At 36.6% G+C, this 18,839-nt stretch overlaps 1 protein-coding gene across 2 annotated transcripts in view; it reads right to left on the bottom strand.

Moving 5' to 3' along the window:
• ALKAL1 (ALK and LTK ligand 1) overlaps positions 1-18,839 on the bottom strand; it is a 35,056-nt gene that overhangs the window by 4,475 nt on the left and 11,742 nt on the right. For both annotated transcript variants that reach the window (XM_085537381.1, XM_015855580.2), the window contains 2 exons: positions 6,643-6,696; positions 757-837 (listed from right to left, as the gene is read on the bottom strand). In XM_085537381.1, the coding sequence (XP_085393507.1) occupies positions 757-837; positions 6,643-6,696 (135 nt within the window). The remainder of the gene's footprint in view (positions 1-756; positions 838-6,642; positions 6,697-18,839) is intronic.

Raw genomic sequence — 18,839 nt, 5'->3', positions numbered from 1 at the left:
TTTTTTCAATTCAATTCAATTTTTGTGTTGATAGTTAAGTTTAAAAATCAGTTCTTCACACAGTCCTGACTGCAAATTCAATTTTAACTTTAGAGAAAAGATGTTTAATTAGAACAGAAATAGCACAACTGTGTTTCTTAATAGGAAAGAATGTAGCACAGAAATAGAAATGTAGACAGTCCAAACAATATCTATGTGCAGTGGATATGTATATTCAAGATAGATGATATGCAAAATACGTGACATTTTTGTTATGTATCACGTGACAGATAGGTGTCTGGCTTATCATAATGTCTACTTACAAGGCTATATGCATAACTTTTTAGAAAACTGTCATCCCTAACTGGCACATATGCAAAAATAAGGTAGGAAATTGTTCATATTTCATCTTATTGCACAAGTAAGTAGGTAGATCTAATGGGAGTAGAAAGGAGAACATGGCTTTATAACCCATCTCTTCAGTGGCATGCCTGATTATTTTCCCCCAGAATTTTCATTTCATTTACATTAGTCTCATTCACAATTTAGAAGGAACTCTGTTATATGTAGCTGACTGCAACTGCATTATATATAAATACACATATAGATAACATAGAAAAATCTCTGTGCATTAGAAGACCTTGTTAAATACTTTAGCAATATTTAACTGCTACAGAAGGATCAGTACATCAAAAACTGAGCAGAAAAAGCAGAAAGCAGGTTGCTTTAAAACAAATATCATTGTTAGAATTCTAAAGTACTTTAGTTGCTACTTACAAGCTGGTGTTGAGCAGTCCCTTGTATTGTGATACAGTCGATGAAAGTGCTTGCTGCACTCTGATGAAAATGTGACTGGCCCTGTTAGAGGGTAAGCAGGAGTTAACTACAAGCTTTCAGTGGCACTACTTTACCATTTCAAACAATACTGCCAACACGTAGAATTAATTTCAATGTGTTTGGATAAAATTACCCTTCATATTTTGCTATGCATTAAATAATTAACATGAAACACAACTATAACAATATCTGCAACTGAAACAACAGAAAGTGATACTATTACTATGCTACTATACAAGCTGAGTAGTGTGGTTGATAAGACAGGACGAATGGATACCATCCAAAAAGATCTGAACAAATTCAAAAAGTAGGCCTCTGTGAACCTAATGAAATTCAGCAAGGTGTTGCACTTTGGTCAGAGAAATCCCAGATATGTATACAGACTGTGAGAACCCCCTGTGAGCAGCCCTATCAAGAAGGACTTAGGGATGCTGCTAGATGAAAAACTCAATGTGAGACAGTACTGAGTACTTGCAGCAGCCCAAAAGACCAACAGTATCCAAGGCTGCATTAAAAGAGAAGTGGCCAGCAGAACAAGAGAGGTGATTGTCCCCCTCTACTCTGCCCTTATAAGGCCCCATCTGGTGTACTGCACCCAGGTCTAGGGCCCCCACCACAAGAAAGATGTGAAGATTTTGGAAAGGTTTCAGAGGAAGGCCATGAAGACGGTGAGGGGGATGAAACATCTCTCCCATGAAGAAAGGTTGAGGGAGCTGGGCTTTTTCAACCTGGATAGAGAAGGCTCCAAGGAACCACACCGCATCCATCCAATACATAAGGGGAGCTTATAAATGTTGATCTTATAACTGTTTATAAATATCTAAAGTGCAGGAGTCAAGTCACTGCAGGTAGACTCTTTCTAGTGGCAGGCACAGCAACAGAACAAGGGGCAATAAGCAGAAACTGGAACACAGGATGTTCCATGCTAATGCAACGAACTTCTTTATTGTCAGAGTGACAGAGCACTGGAACAAACTGCTTAAGGAGAGGTTGTGGATTCTCCCTTTCTGAATATATACACAACCTGTCTGAATTCCCACCAGTGTGATCTGCTACAGGAAACTTGATTTAACAGGGACTTGGACATAACAGAAGTCCATTTCAACCCCTACAATTCTATAATTCTGTGATTTTTATAAACAAGAAGGAAACAGACTTTTCAACATGGTATCAGAATGATAGAATGGGGGGATGGGAGGAATAAGGGTTTTAAATTTAAATAGGGCAGATTTATGTTAGATGCCAGAGGGAATTTTTTCACCAAGAGAATGGTGAGGTGCTGGAGGCCTTATGCAGTACCTGACAGGGTTGGAAACCCTGCCCATGGCAAGGGGTAAGAAACAGATGACCTTGGAGGTCCCTTCTAACCCAAGCTATCCTATGATTCATAGTACTATACTCATGATCCAGATAAAAGAAAAACCTGGAAGTGATAGACCATGTTAGCCTTGAAATTCCATTAATTTCAAATTAATGGTAGCATTTACTATGTGGTGAAAAATAGAACAGTGCAACTACAGCAGTACATAGTTAGTTCAGTAGTCCATATTATAATGTAGAAGAAGAAAAAAAAAACAAATAAACACAGAAGCCATGCAGGTATTATTCCTAATGATATGTAAAAGCAATACTTTAAGCAAATATGAAATTCTAAGCCCAGCAAAAGTTAAGTAGCTTGACCTGCTAATGCTTCTAATTTGCACATCAATCATTTATAAAGCTCTGTATGAATACAACATGAACGCTAAGGAAAAATTATGGCCAAATACTACATAGGAACATAATTACTTGTTGAAGTAGTTCTAGCAGAAAGGGGCACAGACCTGTAGAGGGCAGCATATGTTTTAACATTTGGATGAGGCAAATCCCTGTGTGCTCGGGGTGTAGCATGCTGTCTGCTCTTCCAACTGCTGCTCTTTTCTTCGGATATATCATGTTAACTATTCATATTAACATTTAATAATAATGTAAAGCTACTGGTCTTCAAACTATAGCTGATAGGTTAAGTCACCAAAGGCCTTCCATAACTACTTATAGCCCCAGGAATGTAATAGCAATAGCATCCAAGATGAAAAAGAGAACAAAAACATAACATTTAAATCACATAATATGTGGAAGCAGATACAGCTGTTTTAAAACAGATTTGGATAGTTAATTCCTTCTGATATATTTTACTATAGTACCCATTTCTCAAATAAAGGCTCTGTCATTGCACTCATTCGTCCTACAGTCTTCCACAGCATCCTCGCAATGAAGCTTAGAAAGTGTGGGATAGATGAGTGGATGGTGAGGTGTGTTGAGATCGTGCACACTGGCAGAACTCAGCTGTCATTAGTGGTATAGAGCCTAGTTGGAGGCCTGTAACTATCAGTGTTCGCAGGGGTCAGGGCTGAGTCCAATCTTGTTCAGCATCTTCATCAGTGACCTGGATGAAGGGATTGAATCTACCCCCATCAAGTTTGCTGATGATACAAAGCTGGGAGGAGTAGCAGACATACCTGAAGGCTGTGCAGTCATTCAATGGGACCTGAACAGATTGAAGAGCTGGTCAGAGAGAAGCCTGATGAGGTTTGACAGAAGCAAGTACTGCAAGAGTCCTGTACCTGGGGAAAAAATGACCGCATGCACCAGTACAGGTTAGCGGATGACCTGAAGGGGAAAATCTCTACAGAGAAGGATCTAGGGATCATAGTGGACAACAGGTTGGCCATAAGCCAGCAATATGCTTTCATGACAATGAAGGCCAATGGGATCCTCAGATGAACTAAAAAGAGCTCGGCCAGCAGGTCGAGGGAGCTGATCCTTCCCCTCTCCACATTGCCCTGATGAAGCCACACCTGAAGTGTGTGTCCAGTTTTGGGCTCCCCAGTTCAAAATACAGGGATCAACTCGTAGTAGTCCAGCGGTGGGTGATAAAGATGACAAAGTGCTTCTCTCTGTGAGGAATGGCTGAGAGATATGGGTCTGTTCAGCCTGGAGAAGAGAAGACTGAGGGAGGATCTGATCAACGTTTATAATTTTCTAAAGGGCAGGAGGCAATTGGATGAGGCCAGACTCTTTTCAGAGGTGTGTAGTATTACAAGGAGCAATGTTCTAAAGCTGGAACATAGAAGTTGCACACAAATAAGCAGAAGTAATTCTTTACAGTCAGAGTGATGGAGCACTGCAACAGGCTGCTAAGAGAGGTTGTGGAGTCTCCTTCTTTGGTGATATTCAAGACCCATCTGGATGCCTACTTTCATGACCTATTATAGAGAACCTGCTTTTGCAGAAGAGTTAGACTCAGTGATTTCTAGACATCTCTTCTAACCCCTGTAATTCTGTGATTCTGTGTTTTTTCAGCCACAAGTATGCTTTTGAATAAACTGACGAAGTAGTCTCTGCAACTCTGAACTGGAAGATCGTTGCTATTTTTTTATCTGAGTGAGTAATTAGCCTGCAGAGAAAGTATGCAATTTGAAATTTTCAAAGATGCATGAAGATAACAACAGCTTTTGTCACTAAATGAATTCCACGTCCTTGCAGGTAATACATGGTTTTTCATCTTTCTTCCTTACCACAAAATACATTCTGTTAATTTTATTTCTGCCTTATAGAGCAATCTGTGTCAACAGGGTTTTCAAGCCAAATTGATAGATAGCTTTATGACTCATTATATTATTTATGATTTTTCCTACAGTCAAGGATTGCTAAATACAGTTCTTCTTTGGCTTTAAAATGTCTACTATTCTTGGCAAACTAAAAGTGTAGAATAATTCTCTTAACCTTGAAACTGTAAAGACAATGGACTGTAAAGTTACTGTTGATTTTTCTCTCCTTTTTTTCACAACTTCATTAGTTCAGAATGTCCTAAGTCTTGCACTAGTAAGGACTCGCTTGAAATAGTTTACTTAATTAACGTAGGTAGAAAAAGGATTACGATTTGAACAGAATCAAGAAAAATAGACTGTAAAAGAAAAAAGACTAAGGATTAGAGGATCTAATGAAGCTGTAGAAAAGACAAATCAGACAGAATGCCCCATCACTGAAGATCCTAATAAAAATAATAATAAGAAAGATGTAGGCAGCAATCCTGAGCCAACAAAGAAATAAACTTCCAAAAATCTTGGAATGAACCTGCTTCCCTTATTCATTACAGCTATTCTTAGTCAAATAATTTCAGCAATTTTGATGACAGCTACCCATGCAGAAAAATACTATTTATTTAATAAATGGTTCCAGAAACAGGCCTGCAAGTGGTTTTTGCTCTTTTTCACTTCTGTGTTTTAGTATTCTCAAAATACCTTCTATAAAACTCATGGCTATTGTTTTGTGGTTGTTCTTGAGCAAAGGAACTTATTCTGTAGTCATCATTTAGTCTACTCAGATTCTTATGTTGAGATTGTTATGGTGGCTGAAAAGTTTCCAATGTTAAAAATGAAAAGGGAACATTAATTATTAATTCAAGCAAAATTTTCTTGTCTTCCCTCTTCAGAATAGAATCTTCCAGTACTCCTGTGCTACATAGAATAGCAAAAGTTCAAATCTTTATCTTCTTTTCATTTCTTTTTCATAGGAATTGAAAATGACAAGGTTCATAATTATTCTTTTTTACTGTAACAGTGAAGAAGCAGCTGCATGTAGCAACATTCCTGTAAATGCTATCAGTCTGCATTGAGCAGCTGGCAGAATGATTCTTACTGTTGTGCTTATCCTGAAGGTCTTAGGACTCCTCTTCCATGCAAAGGAAATTCTTCCCTTTCATGTCATGGACTGTCCAAAATGTCCAATTCTCTTTATCATGCACCTACTGCCATCTCTTTCTTTCACCAGGTTTTAGTCTCACTAATCCCAATAATATTCAAAATCACCAGCAGATTTGCAGTGCCATACATCCAGACTATTTTTCTGAATTTCAGAATGTTTGGAACTAGAAAGTAAAGAATCAGCACAAGCACTTTGCTATTGGCAGCTTTTGTTGTTGTTGTTTTGTTTGCATTCAAAGAGTACAATATTTTTTCCAGTAGTTACAAAATCAAGTACAAAAGATAAGTGTTACAAGTGAAGTTATACAACTACACATCTTTACATTCAAGTATTTGACTGTATTCTTATTAAGCTTCCCTATTTAACATAGCTAATGTTTTTTTCTGATTCATTTACACTGATTTAATCTTTCTTTACTGCATTTGTTTGCTAATTTAAAACAAGCATCCACACATAAATATCATGATGTAGAAGACAAAAAGCATTTTGCTGATATAGTAAAAAATTACACAGCTACATAGATATGATCTGAAAGATGTATGCAGTCCCACTAGAAGATTTAAAATTAAGTCTTAAAAATATGGTAGAACTGACAACTATTATAGAAAAACATATATTTAAAATAATAAAAATAGTATGTCTGAGTTCTTTCATTTAAATATTATTTGCTAGAGACAGTGGATAGGTGATGACCTATTTTTAACATCATACTACTAAATGTTTGTATGTGGATATAGAGGATATATGTACATACATTCACTAACTACAACTATTAATCTTCTTGTGAGGCCACAAATCAGCAAGTAGCAATAGGACCATAAAAATGAAACAATAGGTTTCAAATCATTAATGTTTTAGCTTACTATGTTTTTAAAGAAGTATTTTAAGCTAGATTATTCAAAGAGAGACTCAAACCAAAATGCTCTTCATTCTGAGTTCTTCAAACTTTCTGGTCCTAAATGATGGAATTATAACTTTACAAAGGTTAAACTTGGTTCACTAACCTCAAGAAAGCTAATATGTGATTCTTCCTATGGCTACTTAGAATATTCATATATGGTTAAGAACAACTTTTCTTACCTGTGAAATGTTTAATGAATTTGTCTTTTAGGCTGGAATCTCTTGGAAAAATTTCTGAGGAGAGAAGAAAACAAACATATCTATAGAGTATAAATTAAAGTAAAAACACTGAAATCATTATATACAAGAAATCTTCTGTAAAGAGCCACAGTAATGACGATCTTTTGAGATTCCTTCCCTGACATTCTGTGATAACTTCTCAAATTAATCAAATGAATCTAGGTTCTTTTGCATTCCTTTCTTTTTCTTACTTTTTGTTTTGTTTTGTTGTCTCAACAATATTATGATTTTTATTTAATTCACAGTGGAATATTATATCCTACTACATGCATGATCAGACTTTTTGTTGACTATTTCTGTACACCTTAGAAATTGAATATTGATCTGTACATTAAGAAAGTTCATAAATAATATAAACATGGTATCATGCATTGACAAGTGTTTGAGTTCATAACCACGTTATATTAAATTCAAAAGAAATGCCTTTCTTAGCACTAATGTAATGAATTGATTGTCTCAACCTTAGGACCTAAAGCTAATCATATTTATTAATATTTCCTTGTCATTTATGAAAGTTCTCCTTCATAATATAGGAAGATGTTAATTATCTGCCAAAATAAATTCTTACCACTGATTTTAGGCATTTTCTCAGAGGTCACATGAGGGTAGTTTTAGGCTGGAGTTTTAAGCTAAATGTCCAAGCCCCACTGCAACGCAGCAAGATAAGGGCACATTATTTACTTAACATTCCAAGAAAATCTCAGTTTTAACTGACGTAAATTTATTTTGTTTCCTTATTTCAAATGAAGAATCAACCTTCCTAAACTTAAACATAGAATTTTACTGACATGAAATATCAGGAACCTTAAAATTGTACTCAGAATGAAGCATAAGACAAGACAATAGTGAAAGTCTGGATGAGTTTTGAATGGGATGCCTCAAGTAGACCAATAAAGAGGAACAGCTGTACCCTGGTGAAGACTGGGCTAAGAGCAGGCCACTTCTGGCTCTGACTAACAATGTTTAGAAGCCAGGCGCTTTCAAAATCTATAGAATTTGCTCTGAGAACAGAAATCACCTTTTGCCCTGTAAAATCCTTTAGGAAAAAATCTATAATACAACCAGGACAGAAGATGTCCTTCTGTATCAAACGTGACAGAATGTCAAAACCCCACCCTTTAGTACTCAGGCAGAAAACAGGATAAATGATATGATTCTGAGTAAAGGAGCTCAGCATTTCAGACACACACAGCAGCTGTAGCTGAGAGTGAAGGCTGCAGGGACTGATTCCTACAAGCAATTTCTCTTGGCTCGGGTTTGCTCCATCCCAATGAGAAAACTAGGTCAGCCATGTGTGGTGCAGGGGCTGGACAACACTTTCTGCCTGCTGCAGCTGCCAGCCTTCAGGGCAATCATCCTTTCAACATGTGCTCATGCCTCAGCTTTCTTCAAGCGTTCATTTTCTTCTCTTATACATTTGCTTGCTGAAATGCAATTGGTGAGCCCCTAGCACTCCACAAAGACAACCCAAGTTCATTTGTATAAAAAATACTGGCAGCACAGGTCAATGGAACACTTTTGTCTGCTTGCTCTAATGGCATGGGCAGCTCTGCCTGAACTGTCAATTGCCTGACATAAGTACAATAATTTTTTGGTCTTCCAGCAGTATATGAGGGCCTCAGCACTGCTTATGACCAGAAAAACTATTTATTCCATAGCTATTTTCTACCTTTTTTTTTCCTCATGAAAAAGGTTTCTCAAATTGTCCATGTTGAGCATAAGAAAGCTCTCCCAACTGTGCTTAAATATGAGGCTGAGGTCTAAAAGGACCTATAATTTAAATCAAAATAATGATGACAATCCTGAAAGAATGGAATAGCTATCATTGATTCCCAACCAGATCACACCACAGTCAGAAGCAGGATCACAGCTCCATACAGGATCCTTTTATCAGGCAATGAAAGATCACCAAGACAGAACATCTACACTAGGTTATTCTGGCTTTTAGCCTGTTCTTAATTGCTCCAGTTATACTTTATGTGTACCTATCACCTATTAAAAGAGACATCTTAATATCCATTCTTGCAATGCATGCTCACATCCTCACAGAGCAAGTTAAATTCCTCTGACATTAATTTCACAAATGAAAAGCAGCAGCATGTAATAAAAGAAGATGGATTGGCAATGTGTTGCTGAAATCAAAACAGTGTGAAGTGACGCTGGGCAAAAATACAAAAGAAACAGGAAAATGAAAGAAACCCACACAAGCAGGAAATACTGAGTAGAGAGAGTTTATTCAATCCATGCCTCAAAATCATCTTACACAAGCTAAAATACAGCCACTATATATACCATAGGGGAGGGAATTGGATTGTTTTTTCATCAGCTCGGGGATTCTTTAGACTGCAACTTTCTTGTGCTTAAACTTATAAAACTTACACTGCTCTCTAGAGACAGTTCATCTAAGACAAAATGTGTTTGTGCTACTGACCTTAGTCTCATCACTATAATCCCATTTATAACCATACATGATCTTAACTCAAGGATTTCATTTTTACTTAAATTAGGACCTCCATGTATGTCTGCAGATGATTACTAATCTTGGGCATAATGCTACCCGTAATACACTCCTTTCACAGAGACTAGTGAACATGGGCAGCTATTAATTGTTCTCATACAGATATTCTGCTTAAAATATAAAGAATATAAAAATACATGATGAAAGCATAGGGAAGTTACAAATGTAGGAGATTCTCCAGCTTCACACAGAGACTGGTTAACTTTATGCTACAGTTTCAACCATAAACAATCCTGATTGTTAATTTTCTTATTGTGAATTATGATAGCTCACAGAAAGACTTGGGGCTTCAAGTAGAAGTTGTGTGGATGTGCAGGAGTTTTATTCCATGCTGAGATCAAAAGCCTGTATGAGAGCAAGAAAGCTCTGAGCGAAGCAGTAAGCAACAGCTGCTCTAGATCTCCACTGTACCCACAATTTTGTCATAAACTTTCCCAAGTTGATTTAAACCACTGTTGTAAAGCTAATGCACTTGTTGTTCAGCACCTGGTTGCTGAGATGAGTATCTAATTTTTCCATAATTTGGACATGTGGAGAGGTAGAAGACTAAATAAATCAGAGTCCCAGGCTAGGGCATGTGCTCAGCCTGCAATAGAGACATAGCTGCATCTCCTTGGCTGAGGATTACCACTTTTCTTTGTTCCGTGCATTAAGATTGCAAAGCTGTGACCACAGGTGCTGATTTTTTACCCTGTGTTTGCATTGTCTCCAGCGCTATGTAGTCACAATCACACCTGGAAAATTCATGTCCTGCTTTTGTATAAATAACAAGAAGACACATGCTTAGAGCACTGAATTAGTCAAAATCCACACAACACAGCTTGTTGACAGCTCCACATCCTCATATCCTGAGGTGATATCACCTTGGCAGAAAAAAAAACAAAAAACAAGACAAATAATGTCTCCAACAGGCAGCAGCCTTTGCTTACTTTACTTCACAGAGTGCCCTACAATGTCTGACTTCAGGCTGTACTCCAGAAAAACACAGAAAATGACAAGTATCAGATCTTGGGCTCTTTTTCATTCATCTCTCTTCATTGGATCTTAAAGGTCCCTTTCAGCTCAAGCCATTCTACAGTTCTATGATTCAACGACTGTCCTTTAACTCATATATATAAGAAAAAGAAATCTTCATCAAGAACCATGATCTTCACTTTTTGTAAGAAAACCCATGCATTTCAAATAAATAAATAAATGCACATTTTCTTCAAGTTCTGAAAAAAATTGAAAATAATAATAAAAAGAAAAAATAATAAATAAATAAACAAAAAGCAGAAAAAAATAGTAAATGGATGCTAAAGCATTTCTGGAAAACTTCTCCAAGGCAGGTAAATGTTTCAGGAAAATGCATGTGTATCCAAGGGAAGATGACATTAGTTACAACTATCCTTCCATCTGCTACCTAAACTGTATTTGTCAGATTTAAACGCTGAAGATGCTAAAGTACACTCCATAGCACACTTCAATTAGAGTATTTAAAGCCTGGCACTTTTAGCCAGGCTTAGAATATCCACTGTAAAAGGTCTGTCATATGTTGGAATAACAGACCTTTCTGAATCTTACATTGTTCTGCACTTCAAGCAGTCACTTATTAATAGTCAGCCAAGCAGTCCAAAAGATTAAAAACTCATAGAAACTTGTTTGTAAATAAACACTGTTCAAGATATGATCAACAGGAATGGTAATGTATCTTAATATATCGTACAATGATCCCGATCAGTTTTACACTCGTACTGGTAAATCCATTTTGAGTCAATATATGTTCTGTCTGTTCTTTAGAAAGGGGAAGGATTCAGGAATTACCTCTCCTTTCCTTCTTGCATACTTGCAACAATGCCAAGATGTTTTTACCTCATGGAAAAATATAATGTATGGTGATAAATGTGATAGTGATCTTTCAAATGGAAATTCATAAAGGAACTGGTAAGTTGTCAGAAGAATTTCTAGAGATGAAAATAGACAGAAACAAGAAGAAAATATCCCAGTGAAGAAACATACCTGAAAGATGAATGAACGGAAAATTGCAATGCCAGGATGAAAGTATTCATCAGCATGATAGCGGTATCTCTTAAAAATAAACAATGCCTCTACAAAAGCAGTTCTTAAAAGCAAATACATAAGAAAGCAAAATTAAGATATTCTTTATGCCTTAATTTAACTACATAGTGATTTATGCAAACTGTAGGAAGGGATATACAGCTTCAGTAAAATACAATAAAAAGAAGTGATAATAAATAAATAAATAAATAAATAAAAGTCTTGTTCCAGATCAACGAGTAAAATAGAAAAGAGTACAAACACAAGGCATCCTTGTGGGAAAAAGAGAAAAGTAACATTCCATTTGATAAGAGCATGTTATGGTGCTGAGTAAACTGCAGGAATCTGACTACAGACACTGTCACATGTAGCAAAATATCCTGAGAATAAATGGAACATGAAGTATGCACCTAGAGATTCTGATTCAAGTATTCCTCCTAGACACAGACATCACTGTAGGCCTCTGTCACAAGCAGTCAATCCCATCTCCTCACTTGCCACACCACAGCCTCATAGTGCTTAGGAGAATGGTTTCCACTATTGCTAAGAAGAGTCAAATTAATTAATACATACCACTTTCTTCAGTACCCTGACCAACTGAAAAGCCTCAGTTTCCTACTTTCATTCATTCTTAAACTTTGGCTGTGACCAACTTGATTAAAACTTTTATTGTTAGGCCTAGGTAGGACAAAGTTCTTATCTATAAAACTGGAGATGTCCAGCAGCTTTGACTATGATGGAAACAGGGTTTTAAATGCTGCAATACCATTGCAATTGTAATAGTATCACTCTTTATTCTGAAAAGAACAGCTGAATTAATCTAGATTTCATCTAGATTTTAAAGTTCCTGTGGATTATCAGGTGGTGTCTGATACATCAGAGAAATAGAGAATAGAACATTTAACTGATGAAAGCATATGATGTTTGAACTTCCTACCCGGGGACAACCGGGTCTGTCCAGGAGTAATCCACACACTTAGGACAAATGTGTGCCTGTGTTACAACTCACAGACTGATTTTTTTTTCACGTTTTTCCTATCGTACTTTCTCACAGGGAGGAAAGAATGAACATTGTTTTATGCAACAGAGAGCAAATCCTTCCATCACAAACAATCATGAATCTTGAAGCATGTTCTAATTTTTAGTATTAGAAATAACAGCTATATAGGAAAATATCTACTTAGGCAATGTAATTTAAGTATTTTTTAGTCTCTTCATCTGTGATTCCTACCATATAAACACTACATCTGCTTTGGTTTTTCCAAGTTTGCATAACTGAAAGCTTTATAATTTCAAATTACCTCAGTCATTTGTTTGCTTACACTAACAAACACACACACTACTTTCCTCCAACAGATTTGCAGTTTGCTCCTGTGGACAAGGGAAAACATTCTATTTCTGTACTCAGTATTCCAGGACGTCACCATGTTACTACTTCTGTTAAATAACACACACAGTTCCCGCTTACTGAATATTTTTATTTTGAGACTTTGATGTGTACATACTAAGTTCCACAGAGCATAGATGGAAAATGAGTTAATGCTCCAGACAGATGCATTCCTTTCGCTATGTAATACCATTGTTTGAAATTCAAAACTTACCAGATGCTTCCAAGTGCTGTGTAATGAAGATTACAGTAAATTAGCAAAGATCTCTAGCATTTTGTATCCTTGTCTGCTCCAGCAGGTGAAAAATGACCTGCTATATTAATATTTGTTGGGGGAAAAAAAAAAAAAAAGACTGAAATAGACAGAAAATTACTTGGTTTCATGTAGGTGAGAGCGTCTGCTCAAGAGAAAATCCTGAATTAATCTACAACTGCATACCACTGCCATCTACTGAATGCAGAGTATGCTGAATGCACTCGCACATACCTTTCTGCTCTGGAAGCTGAGTTTACTAGGATTCCCAATAATTCTCATCTCAAGGAAGCCCTTTCAATTCTCACAATACAAACTCCAGCCTGAAGCTTAAGGGTTGCAATTGAGAATTCATAATGACTAGGTCAATTTATCTTCTAGTTCAAGAGTTGGCATAAACAGTATTCTAATCTCTTTAGATTAATCTGCTGTCCGTGAAACCTTTGTTTAGTACTTTGACATTATTTATAGGGAATATTTGGAATGCACTCTGTGATATTTAATTGTACCTCATTAGTTAAGTACTAAAATGCTAGTTCTACTTCCATATTGAATAAATGCTTTCATGCTTATTTACATGTGCAAGTTTGAACCTATGCTTCCAAGTATACTTAAACTGGTGACTGAAAGTTTACTTTCCCTGATGTTCATTCCAGTAATATTTTTCTGATGTGAGCACGGCAAAAAACACTCCATTTACATGCTGAGTAATTGGTATCTTTTCACATTCTCCCAAATTTAGTTATGAATAAAATATGTGGTGTTACATATTTAAAATGAAGTCTTTATTCTGTAATATTCTTTAGGAAATTGAGTGGTGAAGTGGGCTGTGACATCCGTCAGTTTAAAAGTACAATGACTGTAAAGTGAAAATTGAACAGGACTTGCTTTCATTATGGCTGATCCAGTCTGCTATGTCAGTCACTGCTGGCAAGAACACTACATTAAATGAAATCAGTATATAAATGTGCTGAAGGTGGGCATAAAAAGAAACACCAGCTTCTAAAGTCTTAGTCAGGCATTTATTCATTATTTCTACTTTTTCCCCCTCTCTTCCCTGTGTCAATCCACCACACATAGAGTCAGACACTCATTCTTATCCCAGAGACTCTGCTCAGCGACATCACCTATTTCTTGCCCACTCTGGTAAGCGTTATCTGTATCAGTAGTTCCCTTAAATCCAGGGGAATTAATATTCACAGGAAGTCTGTAGGAGAGTAACTGAATCTATTTGGTCCTACCAAAATTACAGTGTTATGAATACTAAGCACTGGGGAAAAAAAAAAAAAAAGAAAGAAAAGAAAAAAAAAAAAAAGGATTCTACAAAAGATTTCTTTACACAGCTCATATAAACAAATAAGGACACCTTCTTCAAAGAATAGTAAATTCAACTATTAGTCACAGCTGCATAGTCTTCCTCACTGATTAACACCTCCTTAATCTCCTTAATGCAATTGAAATAGAAAAATAGAAGCTGTTTTGGACCTACATTTTTTTTCAGGTTTATTATTATTGAAAATGTCTGGTGGGTTCTGTATATTTTATAACATAATATCAATAGTATCATATGCAAAATAAACCAAGGCTAATGTGACTTAGAACTTCAAGGAATATATATTTATATTTATATATAAATATTTATAGATATTTAGATATTTATTTAGTTATATTTAGATACTTATTTATCACTGCTAACTGATAAGCAAGAGGAGTCTTGCATTAGGTAGGAACATTCTAGTTCTCTGAAAAGCTGATAAACAAGAGTCTAGGAGGTGTTACCTGCAGTAGCAGATGGCTGTATTTAATAAATCCAGTAGGATCAGTCATGTACTTCTAAGTGAGAATCTTGCTTGAATTCAACAGATTAACTATCTCATCTATGTCCTGACATCATCACCATTAGGTGATAGCCTATGGTGTTTAAGAGAGCAGAACATTTTCAGGAGTCCTCTCTGCTAAAACTCCTTTAGAGCTTTTTCATAATGAAATGCTAAGTATTACATGAAGACTATCTAAGCTTGTAAACGTATAATAATGATGGATGTGGTGCTCAGGGACATGATTTAGTCAAGGGTCATTAGAGTTAGGGTAGAATGGTCAGGTTGCGGTTGGACTTTATTCCCATAGCCCTTGTACGTCCCTACTGGCTCTCACAAGCTACAGTGAAAGCAGTGGTCTTGTCAACACTCCTGTACTATTACAGCTAGTTTCATGGCACACCTGACAATACAGATCTCCCAAGCACAATCTGTCAGACACCTAAGTTCTTTCATACAAGTAAAAGGAGTTGAAGGTGATACAAACTCCTCTAAGACAAACTTTTCTGTCTGCCTTTCTTCTGCCTCAGGTGAAATCAGTCTGTCAACAGAAACTTTCACAAAATCAAAATGGTATGAGCAAACAAAGCAAATATATATATATATTTCACTTAAGTTTGCTTCTTTTCATTTTATGATGATGCTACCTGGGAAGGATAGATAAGTTCTTTCTCTTATAATCCAACTTTCTGACTTGAACTTGCAGGACTATCTTTGAGACACCACAACTGCTCACAATTTCTCAGTTTTTCTCACCCTGTGATACACATCATAGTAGCATACAAAAATGGAAGTCCTTGTGACAGTAGAAAGGAACACACATCCAGAACTAAGAGAATAAAAGTAGTGGAAACAGGAATGGAAGCATCTGGTTTTCATATTAAATAATTTATAGCACCTACACAGGATACACAGAAGATGGGCATCTACCTAGGATTCCTGTCTTCACTCTTACCTACATCACTTCTTCAGAGACTGTGGGGGAAAAGTACGTTTCAGTAAGTTCCTCTAGAAATCTGAGCAGTAGAAAAGCTTTCAGCCATGGTAAGATGATAAAGACCTCATATTCCGGGGAAGGATCCAGCCAGCTTCTATCTGCACTGTCCCCTGACCATGCTCTACTCATCCATTGCATTTTGACTGCACTCCCTTTGGTCTCCTCGCTTTGGCTGGTCTCCACCAAGCTGTTGAATGAGAGCAGGGAGTGACAGGAATAGTTAGCAGCAATCGTTGCTATGAAGACAACTATCGGCACGGACAGTAATTCCAGGGAAGCCTTCCTACCTCAGCAGAGCAGTGACTATTTACAGCCTGAAAGAAGTTGCCAGCCTCCTCTTAAGGGCAACAGATTATCCCTAGAGAGTTGGCTTCTCTGAGCCTGGACACTGAGTTGTGGGAAGGACATAACCTGAGGCCGAAAGAAGCTAACTCACCCGAGCTGCAGAAGCAGTAATTAATCACATCTAAAGGACTGAGATAGGCATAGAGGGGATTGGGAGTAGAATTTTACCTGCTGTAAACAGGTTTTCAATACTGCTAGTACTTTGTTCCTCCTGTCTTTGATCTACACTTGCTTTGATTTTCCTTTAGTTAACTTATCATTTGTGAAGGGAAAGTAATTGTTCATTAAGTGCCCAGAAAATATACTCAGAAAGAGAAATCATGCTGAATATAAGACTGAACTAACAATATTACTTTAGTTATTATTATCGTCATGAGCTTGGACTCTGAATGTTGGCTGGCCAGGAGACAGCGGTGCTTGCCAGCCCCCTCCTCATTGCCACCCTCAGATGCCTTCTGAGGCCTGAATGCAGAGATCAGCACCAAAAGGTTCCCCTGAATCAGAATATTTCTACCAGCATCTTCCAGTATGTCCAGAAATATGACACTAAGTAATGTCTTTTTACTCCATTTATAATGTCATCAGTTACTCACTGTACCAACATTCATTCATCATCTGGCCACAGTTTGCAGAAATACGTCAGCCTGCAAATTGGCTGTAGATCTTTCAAGATAATTTTCTGTCTGTCACCTGTCTAACCAAGATTTCCCTGTCAGTAGAGCTATAAGAAGGCTCTTAGCTGGGTAACAGCTGCATGTTAATGTCTCCCAAAAACAGCTGCATGTGTGAAGACTTCTCCCAAAATCTTTCACTTCTTCCTGAATGTAAGATAATCAGATGAGTCCATAATCAAGCGATTCTTTCAACTTTTCATTTGTCTTTCTTCTGATTCTTTACTCTGGAAAGCATTCATTTTTTCATTCATCCATTAAATATATATTTTTTTCTACTTAATAGAAAATTTTAAAATGCTGAAATGCTTCAAGTTGGGATGCAGGTGTAATTCTGACATAGTCAGAGTTTCAATCTAAAAATGCAAAATACATATATGTCTCAATGTATGTTTTTTAAATTGGCTTCTATGAGAAACTGACGCCAGAATCTGGAATTCCACTTGCCATATTTAGAGGCTTATAAGCCACTGTCTGCATGTCAAATTTAAAATAAAAACCAAAAGCTGACAAGGAAATACATTCTGCTTAAAGTCTTAGCTTATGTTTACAGTCATAAAACACAAACTACTTGCACACTAACAGCTCTCTAGGATTTCTGACCAGTACAAAAATGATTCTAGAAAAGGTGGTACTCTCAAGTAGCAGTTTTGATCGCTGAAAAACTCTGGAAGGAGAGCATAGCCTGATACTGTTCTCCTTGATTTCAACAGAAGCAAAAACAGGTCCTCAATCTGTGTGTAATTCACATGATCTACTTAGCTAAACAATTAAGTCACAGCTCTGACATCTGATATTTATTTTAAGTTCTTTGAGCCAGATTCTCCACTCTGAGCTAACTCTTTTTTTCTATTCTGTTGGCACAAAGGCTATAACAACCGTGGATTTTCCCAGCTGGAGATTCTCCCAGCATGAATAAGTCTTTACCTGTCTGGCAAAACCAGCTTTCGTGTTATTTCCTCCTCCTTTACACTCTCTGAACTTTAGCCATCTTCTTATGTGAAAGAGTAAAAGGTTTGGTTACAACCCTGGTTACCATGTTCAAAATACACTTAGCCTGCATACTTGTGTTTTCAAATTAAAGATAAATTTTCAATTTTAAGTAATCCAGAAGCTTTTGTATATAACGTATGTCTTCGTAAATACCACAAAAGGAGCACATTGAAGATCCGTCCAAGGTACATCATCAGTAAGACACCTCAGAAGCTCAGCATCAACTTTAGCCAAAACACTGTTGTGTTACATTTCTGGGCAGAATAATATTATAATATTATATAATATTATAATATACAATCCTTAAATGCTTGCAAGATACATTAAATAATCACCTACAACATTTGGCTAATAGGCATGAGCTAGCATATAATGGCCCAGAAAAGTAGGCATACAGTTTCATACACTAAGATTTTTGGCCAAGAAAATGAGTCAACCTGGGAGCTAAACAACATCAAAGGGAGCAGTTTTCATAATACCATGGTCCCTTCTAATCCACTGCTTTCTAATCTGCCACTTTCCAATAATTCATTAAGACGTGAACAATGAGGTTGAATTGTCGGCAGCTAGTAAGGCCTCAGCTAACCGTAATGAAATTATAACAGGATATATTTAATAGGTTGAATATCTTGAATTCAGCTATAATTATGTTTATTAGTAATTCTTCAGTAGCTGCTCAGAAAGCATGTTTCCATTAGTTAATCCTTGCCTATGGAGACCTCTATATTTATTTGGCAAAAGAACATAAAGGAGCATGGCTTTCCTTTTCTGTTCTTGTATGTAAATCTCTATTTCTACCTGAAAATACTGTGGGATCAAGAAATAAGCCAAATCTAATGGACATGATTACTTTTCTGCTATTACAATTAGTGATCACACTAGAAAACAAAACTGAAATGTATATAGTTTTAGATCTATTCTGACAAGTTTTATTTTTGAAAAATTTAGCAACTATAGTTTGTATTGCAAGCCCACTGAATAGCAACAAAAGCAAATACAAGCACCATGTGCATAATTCAAAATAACAATTTTTCTTCTTTTCTCCTCTGTCAGACATGTAAACATGGAAAACATGTAATTATCCTGAGAAGCAAAAGAAAAGTCGCAAAACAATTACAG

Source organism: Coturnix japonica, chromosome 2, assembly GCF_054131305.1.
Source record: "Coturnix japonica strain WE chromosome 2, WE-NBRP24, whole genome shotgun sequence".
Taxonomy (NCBI): Eukaryota; Metazoa; Chordata; class Aves; order Galliformes; family Phasianidae; genus Coturnix; species Coturnix japonica.
Note: the sequence above shows the minus strand (reverse complement) of the source record. Positions and strands in the feature narration are given on the sequence as shown.